Source organism: Bombina bombina, chromosome 5 (assembly GCF_027579735.1).
Source record: "Bombina bombina isolate aBomBom1 chromosome 5, aBomBom1.pri, whole genome shotgun sequence".
NCBI lineage: Eukaryota > Metazoa > Chordata > Amphibia > Anura > Bombinatoridae > Bombina > Bombina bombina.
The window spans coordinates 481,368,914-481,385,019 of NC_069503.1; the positions used below are offsets into that span (position 1 = coordinate 481,368,914).

Here is a 16,106-nt window from a genome sequence, read left to right on the forward strand (position 1 = left end):
TTGGTACGCAAAACCACCTTATCCGCATGGAAAACAAGATAAGGGGAGTCACACTGTAAAGCAGATAACTCAGAAACTCTTCAAGCCAAAGAAATAACTACTAAAAACAGAACTTTCCAAGATAAGAGCTTAATAACTATGGAATGCATAGGTTCAAACGGAACCCCTTGAAGAACTTTAAGAACCAAATTTAAACTCCATGGCGGAACAGGTATAAACACAGGCTTGATTTTAACTAAAGCCTGACAAAACGCCTGAACGACTGGAACATCCGCCAGACGCTTGTGTAAAAGGATAAACAAAGCAGATACTTGTCCCTTTAAGGAACTAGCTGATAATCCCCTCTCCAATCCTTCTTAGAGAAAAAATAGCCTAGGAATCCTGATCTTACTCCATGACTAACCCTTGGAATCACACCAGTAAAGATATTTACGCCATATCTTATGATAGATTTTTCTGGTGACAAGCTTTCCGATTCAGAGAAACCACGCTTTGCTAAAATCAAGCGTTCAATCTCCAAGCAGTCAGTCAGACACAGAGAAAGTAGGTTTGGATGCTTGAATGGACCTTGAATCAGAAGATTGGGCCTTCCCTCCAGTGATGTCTGAAATTATTTCCTTCAGTTCAGGCCCGAATAGGGTCTTACCTTTGAAAGGGATAGTCAAAAGCTTTGATTTTGATGACAACAGCTGACCAGGACTTAAGCCATAACGCTCTACCCGCTAAAATGGTAAAACCTGATTTTTTTTGCTGCTAATTTAGCCAATTGAAAATCGGCATCTGTAATGAAAGAATTAGCCAGCTTAAGAGCCTTAATTCTATCCAGAATATCATCTAATAGGGTCTCCGCCCTGAGAGCCTCGAACCAAAAAGCAGCTGCAGTAGTTACAGGAACAATGCATGCAATAGGTTGGAGAAGAAAACCTTGAACAAAAATTTTCTTTAGGAGACTAATTTTTTATCCATAGGATCTTTGAAAGCACAACTGTCTTTGATAGGTATAGTTGTACGCTTAGCCAGAGTAGAAATAGCTCGCTCCACCTTAGGGACCGTCTGCCACAAGTCCCACGTGGTGTCAGATATGGGCAATATTTTCTTAAAAGTAGGAGGGGGAGCGAACGGAATACCTGGTCTATCCCACTCCTTAGAAACAATATTCACAATCCTCTTAGGGACCGGAAAAACATCAGTGTAAACAGGAACCTCTAATTATTTGTCCATTTTACACAACTTCTCTGGAACCACAATAGGGTCACAATCATCCAGAGTCGCCAATACCTCCCTGAGCAACAAACAGAGGTGTTCTAGCTTGAATTTAAAGGCCGTCCTATCAGAGGCTGTCTGAGGGAGCGTCTTTCCTGAATCAGAAATCTCACCCTCAGATAGCAAATCCCTCATCCCTACCTCAGAACATTGTGAGGTAATATCAGATACGGCTACTAAAGCGTCAGAAAGCTCAGCATTTGTTCTTAACCCAGAGCTATCACGCTTCCCTTGCAACCCAGGCAGTTTAGATAAAACCTCTGCGAGGTAGAATTCATACTTGCTGCCATGTCTTGTAAGGTAAATGAATTGGACGCACTAGAGGTACTTGGAGTCGCTTGTGCGGGCGTTACTGGTTGTGACACTTGAGGAGAACTAGATGGCATAACCTCATTTCTTTCTGTCTGAGAATCCTCTAGCGCTACATTTTTAAGTGCTACAATATGCTCTTTAAAATTTATAGACCTATCAGTACAAGTGGGACACATTCTAAGAGGGGGTTCCACAATGGCTTCTAAACATATTGAACAAGAAGTTTCCTTAATGTCAGACATGTTTAACAGGCTAGTAATGAGACAAGCAAGCTTGGAAAACACTTTATTCAATGTAAAACAACTATTTCAAAAAACGGTACTGTGGCTTTAAGAGGGAAAAAAAAAAAAAAAAAAAAAAAAAAAAAAACATGTACACGTTCTGCAAAACTGCTTAAAAATGCAACAAATCCTTCAAATTTGTTACAGTATATGTAGTAAGCCTTAGTAAGGTTGCACCACTAGTAAAAAATGAAATTAACCGGATTGACAACTAAAAAAAACGGAAAATATACAGTCAGCACCTTGCCACAGCTCTGCTGTGGCGCCTACCTGCCCTTAGGGGTTGAATTTGAGGGAATAAAGCTTTGTTTTGGCCCCAAAACCGCTTCAGGACCCTCCTGTGTTGCAGCTTGCTGTCCAGAATGAACAACAACTGCGCATGTAAGGTGCAAAATTAGGCCCCACCCACCTCTTACACGATGTCTGTTTGGCCATAAAGTGACACCTCAAGTGTTAAAAACAGCCATGTGGGATGTAAATCTCAAAAAAAGCCAAATGAACCCTCTAAATAAAAAGTCCCAAAAAAGTTTTACCAAATTTCTCAAAAAACGTTTGCTCTATTATATAAGTGTCAACCAGCAGAGTAACTTAGCCCTTATGCAAGCTTGTAATACTACCATAAGTGTTTGATTACAGCTTACCCTTCCCCTCATGGGGATAATGTCAGCCCTTTTCTTGAAATATCACAGTCTTTCTAGAAAAAAAATGACTGAACATACCTCAGTGCAGCATAGCCTGCAAAACCGTTCCTCAACTGAAGTTTCCTGTACTCCTCAGCCTCTGTGGGAACAGCAATGGATCTTAGTTACAAATGCTAAGATCATCATCCTCCATGCAGAAATCTTCATCTCTTTTCTGCTTGAGAGTAAATAGTACACACCGGTACCTTTTAAAATAAACTCTTGCTTGAAGGAAATAAAACTAATATTTTGTCAGCACAATCACTTTACCCTTCCTTATTGCTTAGAGCCGGCAAAGAGAATGACTGGGGGGTGGAGTTAGGGGAGGAACTATATAGACAGATCTGCTGTGGGTGCTCTCTTTGCCACTTCCTGTTGGGAAGGAGAATATCCCACAAGTATTGGATGAATCCGTGGACTCTATACATCTTTCAAGAGAAATTAGATTCGGATGATGGAAGGGTCCCTGAACGAGAAGGTCCTGCCTCAATGGAAGCTTCCACGGTGGCAGAGAGGACATGTCCATCAGATCGGCATACCAATTCCTGCGAGGCCACGCAGGAGCGATGAGGATCACCAAAGCCCTCTCCTGTTTGACTCGAGCAATCACCCGGGGAAGGAGAGCAAACGGCGGGAACACATAAGCTAGGTTGAACGACCAAGGCACTACCAAGGCATCTATCAGTTCGGCCTGAGGATCCCTGGACCTGGATCCGTATCTCGAAAGTTTGGCATTCTGACGAGACGCCATAAGATCCAGCTCCGGCCTGCCCCACCTGAGAATCAGGCTGACAAATACCTCCAGATGGAATTCCCATTCTCCCGGATGAAACGACTGTCTGCTCAAGAAATCCGCCTCCCAGTTGTCCACTCCTGGGATGTAGATTGCTGACAGATAACTAAAGTGAGTTTCCGCCCACTGAATTATCTTGGATACTTCTGTCATCTCCAAGGAACTCCTCGTTCCTCCCTGATGATTTATGTAAGCCACAGTCGTGATGTTGTCCAACTGGAATCTGATGAATTTGGCCGAAGATAACTGAGGCCAAGCCTGAAGCGCATTGAATATCGCTCTTAAAGGGATACTGTACCCAAAATTTTCTTTCGTGATTCAGATTGAGCATGAAATTTTAAGCAACTTTCTAATTTACTCCTATTATCAAATTTTCTTCATTCTCTTGGTAGCTTTATTTGAAATGCAAGAATGTAAGTTTAGATGCGAGCCAATTTTTGTGAACAACCTGGGTTGTCCTTGCTAAAAAAAGTGCTGTCCAGAATACTGAAACAAAAAAAAAAGCTTAGATGCCTTCTTTTTCAAATAATGATAGCAAGAGAACAAAGAAAAATTGATAATAGGAGTAAATTAGAAAGTTGCTTAAAATTGCATGCTCTTTCTGAATTACAAAAGAAAAAAATTGGGTACAGTGTCCCTTTAACTCCAGAATATTGATTGGAAGTAGAGACTCCGACCGAGTCCACACACCCTGAGCCTTCAGGGAGTTCCAGACTGCACCCCATCCTAGCAGGCTGGCGTCCGTTGTCACTATCACCCAAGAGGGTTTGCGGAAGCACGTCCCTTGGGACAGATGATCCAACGACAACCACCAAAGAAGAGAGTCTCTTGCCTCCTGATCGAGATCTATTTGAGGAGACAAATTTGCATAATCTCCATTCCATTGTCTGAGCATGCTCAGTTGTAGAGGTCTGAGATGAAAGTGAGCCAACGGAATGATGTCCATTGCTGCTTCCATCAATCCAATTTCTTCCATGCACTGAGCCACTGACGGCCGAGAATTGGACTGAAGCGTTCGACATGTATTCAACATTTTTAACTTTCTGAATTCTGTCAGAAAGATTTTCATGGATAGAGAGTCGATTAGAGTTCCCAGGAAAGGAACCCTTGTCTGTGGAATTAGAGAACTCTTTTCTAGATTCACCTTCCACCTGTGAGTCCTCAGAAAGGACATAACAATGTCGGTATGAGACTGTAAGCTGATAAGACGCCTGCAACAGAATATAGTCAGGATAAGGCGCCACTGCAATGCCCCGCGGCCTGAGAACCACTAGCAGAGACCATAGAACCTTTGTGAAGATTCTGGGTGCCGTGGCCAGACCAAAAGGAAGGGCCACAAACTAAAAATGTTTGTCCAGAAAGGCAAACCTCAGGAACTGGTGATGATCTCTGTGGATAGGAATATGACAGTATGCATCCTTGAAAACCACGGTAGTCATATATTGACCCTCCTGGATCAATGGAAGAATTGTCCGAATAGTCTCCATCTTGAAGGATGGAACTCTGAGAAACTTGTTTAGACTCTTGAGATCTAAGATGGGTCGGAACGTTCCCTCTTTTTTGGGAACAACAAAAAGATTTGAGTAAAACCCCTGCCCCTCTATTCGAACGGGACAAATTACTCCCATGGAGGAGAGGTCTTTTACACAACGTAAGAACGCCTCTCTTTATCTGGTCTACAGACAATAGTGAAAGAAGAAACCTTCCTCTGGGGAAGGAATTTTTGAACTCCAACTGATACCCTTGAGACACGATTTCTAGTGTCCAGGGATCCTGAACGTCTCTTATCCAAGCCTGGACAAAGAGAGAAAGTCTGCCCCCTACTAGATCCGGTCCCGGATCGGGGGCCGCCCCTTCATGCTGTTTTGGTAGCAGCAGCAGTAGGCTTCTTGGGTTGTTTACCCTTGTTCCAAGCCTGGTTGGGTCTTCAGGTGGGCTTGGCTTGTGAATAATTCCCATCCTGTTTAGTGGAAGAGGAGACTCCCTTGAAATTTTGAAAGGAATGAAAATTTCTCTGTCGTCCCCTATGCTTAGATGTTTTATCTTGAGGGAGGAGGTGACCCTTACCTCCCGTAATGTCAGAAATGACCCGAATAGGGTCTTTCCCTTGAAAGGAATAGCCAAAAGTTTGGTTTTAGAGGACACATCCGCAGACCAAGATTTTAACCATAAGGCTCTTCGTGCTAAGATGGAGAATCCCGAACTCTTAACCGCCAGTTTGGTGATCTGAAAGGAAGCATCCGTAATGAAAGAATTAGCCAGCTTAAAGGGCCTTAATTCTATCCTGTATTTCCTCCAAATAAGTCTTAGTCTTAAGAGACTCTTCTAGAGCGTCAAACCAAAAAGCAGCCGCAGTTGTGACTGTTACAATGCAGGCCGCCGGTTGCAATAAGAACCCTTGATGAACAGAGTTTTTTGAGAAGACCCTCCAACTTCTTATCCATGGGGTCTTTTAAAGCACAACTGTCCTCGATAGGGATAGCTGTACGCTTAGCCAGGGTAGAGATAGCTCCCTCCACCTTAGGGACCGTCTGCCAAGAATCCCAAACGTTGTCAGCTATAGGATACATTTTCTTGATAATAGGGGAAGGGGAGAACAGGATACCCGGTCTCTCCCATTCCCTTGCAATAATTTCCGAAATTCTCTTAGGAACCGGAACATCTGAATAAGAAGGAACCTCTAAGTATCTGTCCATCTTACTCAATTTCTCTGGTGGGACCACAATAGAGTCAGTCGTCCAGAGTCACCAAAACCTCTCGTAGCAAAAGGCGGAGGTGTTCAAGCTTAAATCTGAAGGACATGACGTCCGAATCTGTCAGGGGCAATGCACTTCCTGAGTCAGACAGTTCCCCCTCAGACAGGGCCTCCCTACCCCCCAATTCAGAGCCCTGGGAGGGTACATCGGAGATCGCCATCAAAGTATCAGAAAGTCACAGGGACCACAAGGGCCTCTGTCCTACTGCATTTGCCTTGTAAAGCTGGCAACTTAGATAAAACTTCTGAAAGAGTTGATGACATAACTGCAGCCATATCCTGCAGGGTGAATGAAGCGGACGCAGTTGAACACAGTGTCGTCTGAGCGGGCGTTAAAGGCTGTGACGCTTGGGGAGAAAGTTGTGGCATACCCAGAGTCTCATTAGTCTGAGAAACATACTTAGATATACTTGCATTAAAGAAAATTTGTTCTTTAAACTGTAAATCCCTCTCAGTACATGAGGCAAAAAAACAAATAGGGGGTTCCACATTGGCATCTAAACACATAAAACATGTACTTTCCTGAAGGTCAGCCATGACAAAAACAAGAAATAGCAATATTGGTCGTGGTACTGTAATTAAAAAATAAAAAGCAAGAACTTTGAGAAAATTTGCTGAAAAACGAGTGTACTGTGTCTTTAAAAGTTAAAACTGTATAGTTTTTACTGCTCCACAATAAACCGCAACAGGGAATCACTATAGGACTTTCAGTAGATCACCCCTAAAAGTGTACACTCTAAGACGTTATGCTTTATTAGGAACAAAATTTAGCACTTGCACCTCGCCACAGCCCTGCTGCGGTGCCTACCTGTCCCCACGATCACTCAATAGTACTCCGTGAACGGCACATCTAAGACTGCTTGTAAGATTACAAACACAAGCTGACTTAGGCCACACCGGAGCCTCTAGACATGCTGCCGCAATCGCAAGTATCCGGAAACCAACTGCACGGCCAAGCGCGTGAAACGCTAAGCCCCATCCATCGTGGGCGGAAACTAACTCCGGAAAGTAGAGACCGCATGGGATTAACATGTCGGTAATCAAAATACCTCTCCCCACACAAGTGTACCGTGACCACCAATGTGCTCCCTCAAGCAAAAAACACAACCCTGTCCTGCCATTAGCTTATTAACAGTTAAGGTTAGGACACCTGGATCAGCCACAATCTCCTAGCGTCAAGCCCACAATCTGTGTTTCCACCGGCTAATACTAATTAGGCCTTGGCTAAAACTTCTGCCACTTATAGTACATTCAGCTTATTGAATAAAAAGGGTAGACCCATGCACACAATTTATCCCTAGGCAAACTGATAACCCTTTCCCGGTATAGGGAATAAATGCCAGTCTGTTCTGAGTTACTCAGTCTCTCACAGAAGCAAAATGACTGTACATACCTTAATGCTAAGCGCAGCATGAACTTGTCCCACACGATGATGTTCTTTTCATCACCTCCAGCAGATCTGGGGGAACAAACAGGGTCTTAGATAATATCTGCTAAGACCATCAGCAGGGCAGGAAATAGTATGGGAGTCGCAGAAAGAATGAAAATCTCCCCAGTCTCCATTGCTGAAAAGCATGTAGCTCTAGCCCTGAGAAAAATAGCACACACTGGTACCATTTAAAAATAATAAACTCTTGATTGAAGAATCTAAACTAACACCTCACTTTACCTCTTCCTATCAGTAACACAGGCAAAGAGAATGACTGGGGTGGGAGGGAAGGGAGGAGCTATATATACAGCTCTGCTGTGGTGCTCTTTGCCTCCTCCTGCTGACCAGGAGGCGATATCCCACAAGGATGAAACCCGTGGACTCATCGTATCTTTAAAAATAAATTGTGAGTACTCACTTAATGAACCATTTAAGATTAATGATCGATCAAAGCGAATTATTGCACATCATATCAGTGAAAAATTACTAAATGGATTACATTCAGGATGTTTGGTTTCTACAATTGTGACACTTTATTTCTAAACACTGTGGATGAACTGGACATTTTAACTAGTTTAGTTAACAATTCAACAATGATCCTTGTGTAGTAAGACTCAAATAAACAAATAGGTTTTATATGTATATATCTATAGTGCTGCGGAATCTGTTGGCCTTTATAAATATATATATATATATATATATATATATAAATCTTATTTTTTAAATCATGTTTAATTATATATAGCTTATTTGACAGTTGTATAGAGTGGCACGCACACTGCTCATTGATTACCTAAGATTCAGTTACTCTCAGAGTGCTTAAAACTTCCTTAAAGGGATACTGAACCCAAATTTTTTCTTTCGCGATTCAGATAGAGCATGCAATTTTAAGCAACTTTATAATTTACTACTATTATCAATTTTTCTTCATTCTTTATTTGAAAAATAAGGCATCTAAGCTTTTTTTTCTAGGTTCAGGACTCTGGCCAGCACTTTTTTATTGGTGGATGAATTTATCAAATAATCAACAAGGACAACCCAGGTTGTTCACCAAACATGGGCTGGCATCTAAACTAAATGGATTACATTCATTCATACCAAGACAATAAAGAAAATTTAATAGGAGTAATTTAGAAAGTTGCTTAAAATGTCATGCTCTATCTGAATCACAAAAGAAAAAAATTGGGTTCAGTGTCCCTTTAAGCAAGTATCTTAAGTGCTGAATTTGAAATGTAATCTCCTCAGAATCCCCTTCTGAATTTTTAGAGTGGAGTCAGATGATGAAAGCTCTCCCTCAGAGCTAACCAAATAATTGTTCAGATTAGAAGGTTGTGTATTGATCTCTGCAACTGCAGCCCAACTGCTAGTTCTAGATTCAGATGAACAATTTTTTTTATTAACCTTCCTCTTTCTTTTCCCTGCAACTGGCATAGCACCCAGGGAAGCAGAAAACGCATATTGTAACTGGGCTGCAAAATCATGGGGAAAAAGGCCAACTCTGGTTGGAGCTTGTACAGTAGGGTCGCAGAGAACTGCATGTGCAGATTTAAGAGTTGCTGTGTGCAACTGTAGGACAGGAATGTTTGGGTACACGGAGGTCTGCAAGTCCACAGAACGTCCTGGGGTATATTGACCTTGTGGGGATACCGCGGACGTTTGAAAACCAGGGCACCATAAATGAGACTGAATTAACTGCATAACTGAGCAGGAAACCGTATGAAACCTGCATAGCAAACATTTACTAGGATCAAATAACTGAGTAGAGCTAGTCTCCTCCTGGCTGGATTCTAGCATAGAGTGTCCTCCATGACAAATGTGATGATGCGCTTAAAGGGAGTAAGCTACTGTGGACCCACAGCTATGTTTCCCAAATATCTACCCCAAAACCTACTTTTACTTGAATGCTCTGTCTGAGGTGACCACCGTAGCAGGTCGAGACCCTGCGCTGCCAAAGTCTGTTGCACGAAAAGTGCCTGCGGCGGGAATCTATAGCACGCACACTGCGGCAGGTCTTCTGCGTAGGCCAATCGCTTAGTCTATAGCGCTATGGAAGCGGGTGCCTCCGTTTACCTTCATACTGGGAATTCATGCTCCCCTACCGCTGGGTCTGCATGGTAAGTCCAGTTGGAGGACACTGTGCCGCTGCATAGCTCCAATAACCGCCTGAGATAAACCTCTATCGTGAAGTCTCTTGTCCGACACAGGATTGCCTAAAGTTTATGCTTTTGACGGAGTTTGGTAACCCCTTAATTATAAAGATCACATTCCAAATCTATGGCAAACTGATTTTATGAATCATTCACTATTAGTGAAATTGCCATGAGAGAGGAACTTGTACAATAAATAGGACCCATTTTCTTCAGTTTTCATAGTCCTGTAGTACAGGCAAAATCAGTGTAACCAACAACGTTTGCCAGAAAAGATAGGATAGAATGGTTAAGCTGGATGAGGCATGGGAATTTCCTAGCAACATCCAGTAGCTAGCACATACAAAAACTCTACCAAGCGTATTACATGGCTTACAACAACTCCCCTGCTCTCTATTGCAGGAACTATCCATTAAGAGCCTAAAATCATAATCTTCAGCAGAGCACCTCTCTGCAACGAGGCAAAGAACTACTGAGAGGGTAAGGGAAGTGGGAGGGATACTTCAATGCTCTGTTTGGGTTGTCTTTGCCTCCTAGTGGCCAGTTGAAGTATTTCCCATAGGTAATGATTGTGTGCACTCTCACTGCAAATAGAAGGAAATAATAATTTAAAAAATATTAATGAAAAAAGGCTAGGATTTATTTGGATATCTGGAATTGGGACTTTGTACCAGTACTTTATCATACAAAGCACTTACCATGAACGTTTTTTCCCCCTCTTCCTTTTCAATTTGTCTTGCAATTTTTTTCAGGAATAATTTTTTCTCAGTAGAATTTTCAGATGGAACAGCTTTCATTACAAATGGATATTTTCTTGCCTGTTTAATAAAGAAAAAAAACACATATATATATATATATATATATATCTCAAAACTATTGGAAAGGCTCATATATACACGCTTATCAGATTTCCTCACATTAAACTCCCTCCTTGATCCATTGCAATCTGGATTTCGCCCCAAAACACTAAACTGCAAACATTAAAGGGACAGTGAAGTCTAATAAAAACAAACAAAAAACAAAACTTTTCATGATTCACCAATTTTGCTTTGTTCTCTTGGTATTCTTAGTTGAGCTAAAAATAGGAGGTTCATATGCTAATTTCTGAGACCTTGACGGCCGCATCTGCATTTGACAGTTTTTCACCACTAGAGGGCGTTAGTTCATGTGTTTCATATAGATAACATTGAGCACATTCACATGAATGTACCGAGGAGTCAGCACTGATTGGCTAAAATGCACGTCTGTCAAAAGAACTGAAATAAGGGGGCAGTCTGCAGAGGCTGAGATACAAGGTAATCACAGAGGTAAAATGTGTATTATAACTGTTTATACAAAACTGGGAAATGAGTATTTAAGGGATTATCTATCTTTTAAAACAACAAAAATGTTGGTGTTGACTGTCCCTTTAATCCTTCTTGATCTGTCTGCAGCCATTGACACTGTTGACCACTCTATATTGCTCCAAACCCTCCAATCATTCGGCATCTGTGACACAGCTTTCTCGTGGCTCTCTTACCGGTCTAACCGGACATTTAGTGTTACCTTCTCTGACCATTTACCAATTTATATTGGGGTACCACAAGGATCTGGTCCTTGACCTATTCCCCCTTTCTCTTCTCAATTTATATATAATCCTTAGGTTCCTTAATACCTTCCCATGGGTTTCAATAACATTTGTATGATGATAGCCAAATCTACATCACAGCACCTGACCCATCCCCTCTTCTTTATTAACTTGTGTCACTGTCTTTCTAATTTTTCATCCTGGATGTCCCCTCACTACCTTAACCCCTTAATGACCACAGCACTTTTCCATTTTCTGTCCGTTTGGGACCAAGGCTATTTTTACATTTCTGCTGTGTTTGTGTTTAGCTGTAATTTTACTCTTACTCATTTACTGTACCCACACATATTATATACCGTTTTTCTCGCCATTAAATGGACTTTCTAAAACAGAATTTATGTTTACCTGATAAATTACTTTCTCCAACGGTGTGTCCGGTCCACGGCGTCATCCTTACTTGTGGGATATTCTCTTCCCCAACAGGAAATGGCAAAGAGCCCAGCAAAGCTGGTCACATGATCCCTCCTAGGCTCCGCCTTCCCCAGTCATTCGACCGACGTAAAGGAGGAATATTTGCATAGGAGAAACCATATGATACCGTGGTGACTGTAGTTAAAGAAAATAAATTATCAGACCTGATTAAAAAACCAGGGCGGGCCGTGGACCGGACACACCGTTGGAGAAAGTAATTTATCAGGTAAACATAAATTCTGTTTTCTCCAACATAGGTGTGTCCGGTCCACGGCGTCATCCTTACTTGTGGGAACCAATACCAAAGCTTTAGGACACGGATGATGGGAGGGAGCAAATCAGGTCACCTAGATGGAAGGCACCACGGCTTGCAAAACCTTTCTCCCAAAAATAGCCTCAGAACAAGCAAAAGTATCAAACTTGTAAAATTTAGTAAAAGTGTGCAGTGAAGACCAAGTCGCTGCCTTACATATCTGATCAACAGAAGCCTCGTTCTTGAAGGCCCATGTGGAAGCCACAGCCCTAGTGGAAGGAGCTGTGATTCTATCAGGAGGCTGCCGTCCGGCAGTCTCATAAGCCAATCTGATGATGATTTTAATCCAAAAAGAGAGAGAGGTAGAAGTTGCTTTTTGACCTCTCCTTTTACCAGAATAAACAACAAACAAGGAAGATGTTTGTCTAAAATCCTTTGTAGCATCTAAATAGAATTTTAGAGCACGAACAACATCCAAATTGTGCAACAAACGTTCCTTCTTTGAAACTGGATTCGGACACAAAGAAGGCACGACTATCTCCTGGTTAATGTTTTTGTTAGAAACAACTTTCGGAAGAAAACCAGGTTTAGTACGTAAAACCACCTTATCTGCATGGAACACCAGATAAGGAGGAGAACACTGCAGAGCAGATAATTCTGAAACTCTTCTAGCAGAAGAAATTGCAACCAAAAACAAAACTTTCCAAGATAATAACTTAATATCAACGGAATGTAAGGGTTCAAACGGAACCCCCTGAAGAACTGAAAGAACTCAATTGAGACTCCAAGGAGGAGTCAAAGGTTTGTAAACAGGCTTGATTCTAACCAGAGCCTGAACAAAGGCTTGAACATCTGGCACAGCTGCCAGCTTTTTGTGAAGTAACACAGACAAGGCAGAAATCTGTCCCTTCAAGGAACTTGCAGATAATCCTTTCTCCAAACCTTCTTGAAGAAAGGATAGAATCTTAGGAATTTTTACCTTGTCCCAAGGGAATCCTTTAGATTCACACCAACAGATATATTTTTTCCATATTTTGTGGTAAATTTTTCTAGTTACAGGCTTTCTGGCCTGAACAAGAGTATCAATGACAGAATCTGAGAACCCTCGCTTTGATAAGATCAAGCGTTCAATCTCCAAGCAGTCAGTTGGAGTGAGACCAGATTCGGATGTTCGAACGGACCTTGAACAAGAAGGTCTCGTCTCAAAGGTAGCTTCCATGGTGGAGCCGATGACATACTCACCAGGTCTGCATACCAAGTCCTGCGTGGCCACGCAGGAGCTATCAAGATCACCGATGCCCTCTCCAGATTGATCCTGGCTACCAGCCTGGGGATGAGAGGAAACGGCGGGAATACATAAGCTAGTTTGAAGGTCCAAGGTGCTACTAGTGCATCTACTAGAGTCGCCTTGGGATCCCTGGATCTGGACCCGTAGCAAGGAACCTTGAAGTTCTGACGAGAGGCCATCAGATCCATGTCTGGAATGCCCCACAATTGAGTAATTTGGGCAAAGATTTCCAGATGGAGTTCCCACTCCCCCGGATGCAATGTCTGACGACTCAGAAAATCCGCTTCCCAATTTTCCACTCCTGGGATGTGGATTGCAGACAAGTGGCAGGAGTGAGTCTCCGCCCATTGAATGATTTTGGTCACTTCTTCCATCGCCAGGGAACTCCTTGTTCCCCCCTGATGGTTGATGTACGCAACAGTCGTCATGTTGTCTGATTGAAACCGTATGAACTTGGCCTTTGCTAGCTGAGGCCAAGCCTTGAGAGCATTGAATATCGCTCTCAGTTCCAGAATATTTATCGGGAGAAGAGATTCTTCCCGAGACCAAAGACCCTGAGCTTTCAGGGGTCCCCAGACCGCGCCCCAGCCCACCAGACTGGCGTCGGTCGTGACAATGACCCACTCTGGTCTGCGGAAGCTCATCCCCTGTGACAGGTTGTCCAGGGACAGCCACCAACGGAGTGAATCTCTGGTCCTCTGATCTACTTGTATCGTCGGAGACAAGTCTGTATAGTCCCCATTCCACTGACTGAGCATGCACAGTTGTAATGGTCTTAGATGAATTCGCGCAAAAGGAACTATGTCCATTGCCGCTACCATCAAACCTATTACTTCCATGCACTGCGCTATGGAAGGAAGAGGAACAGAATGAAGTATTTGACAAGAGTTTAGAAGTTTTGATTTTCTGGCCTCTGTCAGAAAAATCCTCATTTCTAAGGAGTCTATCATTGTTCCCAAGAAGGGAACCCTTGTTGACGGAGATAGAGAACTTTTTTCTACGTTCACTTTCCACCCGTGAGATCTGAGAAAGGCCAGGACAATGTAAAAAACTCTAAGCCATCTCCGTGGAGATGTTGCCTGTACAACGGCAAAGAGAATGACTGGGGAAGGCGGAGCCTAGGAGGGATCATGTGACCAGCTTTGCTGGGCTCTTTGCCATTTCCTGTTGGGGAAGAGAATATCCCACAAGTAAGGATGACGCCGTGGACCGGACACACCTATGTTGGAGAAAGATACCATTATTTTCATCATATCTTATAATTTACTATAAAAAAAAATTATAAAATATGAGGGAAAAAAATGGAAAAAAACACACTTTTTCTAACTTTGACCCCCAAAATCTGTTACACATCTACAACCACCAAAAAACACCCATGCTAAATAGTTTCTACATTTTGTCCTGAGTTTAGAAATACCCAATGTTTACATGTTCTTTGCTTTTTTTGTAAGTTATAGGGCCATAAATACAAGTAGCACTTTGCTATTTCCAAACCATTATTTTTCAAAATTAGCGCTAGTTACATTAGAACACTAATATCTTTCAGGAATCTCTGAATATCCATTGACATGTATATATTTTTTTTTAGTAGACATCCCAAAGTATTAATCTAGGCCCATTTTGGTATATTTCATGCCACCATTTCACCGCCAAATGCGATTAAATACAAAAAATCGTTCACTTTTTTACTAATTTTTTCACAAACTTTTGGTTTCTCACTGAAATTATTTACAAACAGCTTGTGCAATTATGGCTTAAATGGTTGTAAATGCTTCTCTGGGATCCCCTTTGTTCAGAAATAGCAGACATGTATGGCTTTGGCGTTGCTTTTTGGTAATTAGAAGGCTGCTAAATGCCACTGCGCACCACATGTGTATTATGCCCAGCAGAGAATGGGTTAATTAGGGAGTATGTAGGGAGCTTCTAGGGTTAATTTTAGCTGTAGTATAGTGTAGTAGACAACCCCAAGTATTATCTAGGCCCATTTTGGTATATTTCATGCCACCATTTCACCGCCAAATGCGATCAAATTAAAAAAAACGTTACATTTTTCACAATTTTAGGTTTCTCACTGAAATCATTTACAAACAGCTTGTGCAATTATGGCACAAATGGTTGTAAATGCTTCTCTGGGATCCCCTTTGTTCAGAAATAGCAGACATATATGGCTTTGGCGTTGCTTTTTGGTAATTAGAAGGCCGCCAAATGCCGCTGCATTTCACACGTGTATTATGGCTAGCAGTGAAGGGGTTAATTATGTAGCTTGCAGGGTTAATTTTAGCTTTAGTGTAGAGCTCAGCCTCCCACCTGAAACATGAGACCCCCTGATCCCTCCCAAACAGCTCTCTTCCCTCCCCCACCCCACAATTGTCCCCGCCATCTTAAGTACTGGCAGAAACTCTGCCAGTACTAAAATAAAAGCTATACTTGGGCTTTTTTTTTTGTTTGTTTTTTGGCATATTTACATATGCTGCTGTGTAGGATCCCCCCTTAGTCCCCAACCTCACTGATCCCCCACCAAACAGCTCCCTAACCCTCCCCCTCTGCCTTAATGGGCGCCATCTTGGGTACTGGCAGCTGTCTGCCAGTACCCAGTTTAGTAACAAATGTGCCTTTTTAAAAAAAAAAAAAAAAAAAAATAATCACTTTTCTGTAGTGTAGCTTCCCCCCCACCCCAAATCCCTTAGCTGTTTATTTGTAACATTTTAACATTTTTTATTTTAACTTTTCACACACAACTTTTCCGTAGTGTAGCGGTTCCCTCCCGCTCCCCCCCGTGCACGCGCCCCCCGCCGCCACCCGTGCACGCGCGCGCTCCCGATGCTTCCGCCCCCGATCCCGCCCCCTTCTCTTCATCGATCACATCG

General features: G+C 42.4%; 1 protein-coding gene across 1 annotated transcript in view; it reads right to left on the reverse strand.

The window, feature by feature from the left end:
- The window catches only part of LOC128660493 (uncharacterized), a 300,304-nt gene that overhangs the window by 145,089 nt on the left and 139,109 nt on the right, over positions 1-16,106 (reverse strand). Inside the window, exon 7 of the mRNA XM_053714380.1 lies at positions 10,359-10,478. Coding sequence (XP_053570355.1) covers positions 10,359-10,478 — 120 coding nt within the window. The remainder of the gene's footprint in view (positions 1-10,358; positions 10,479-16,106) is intronic.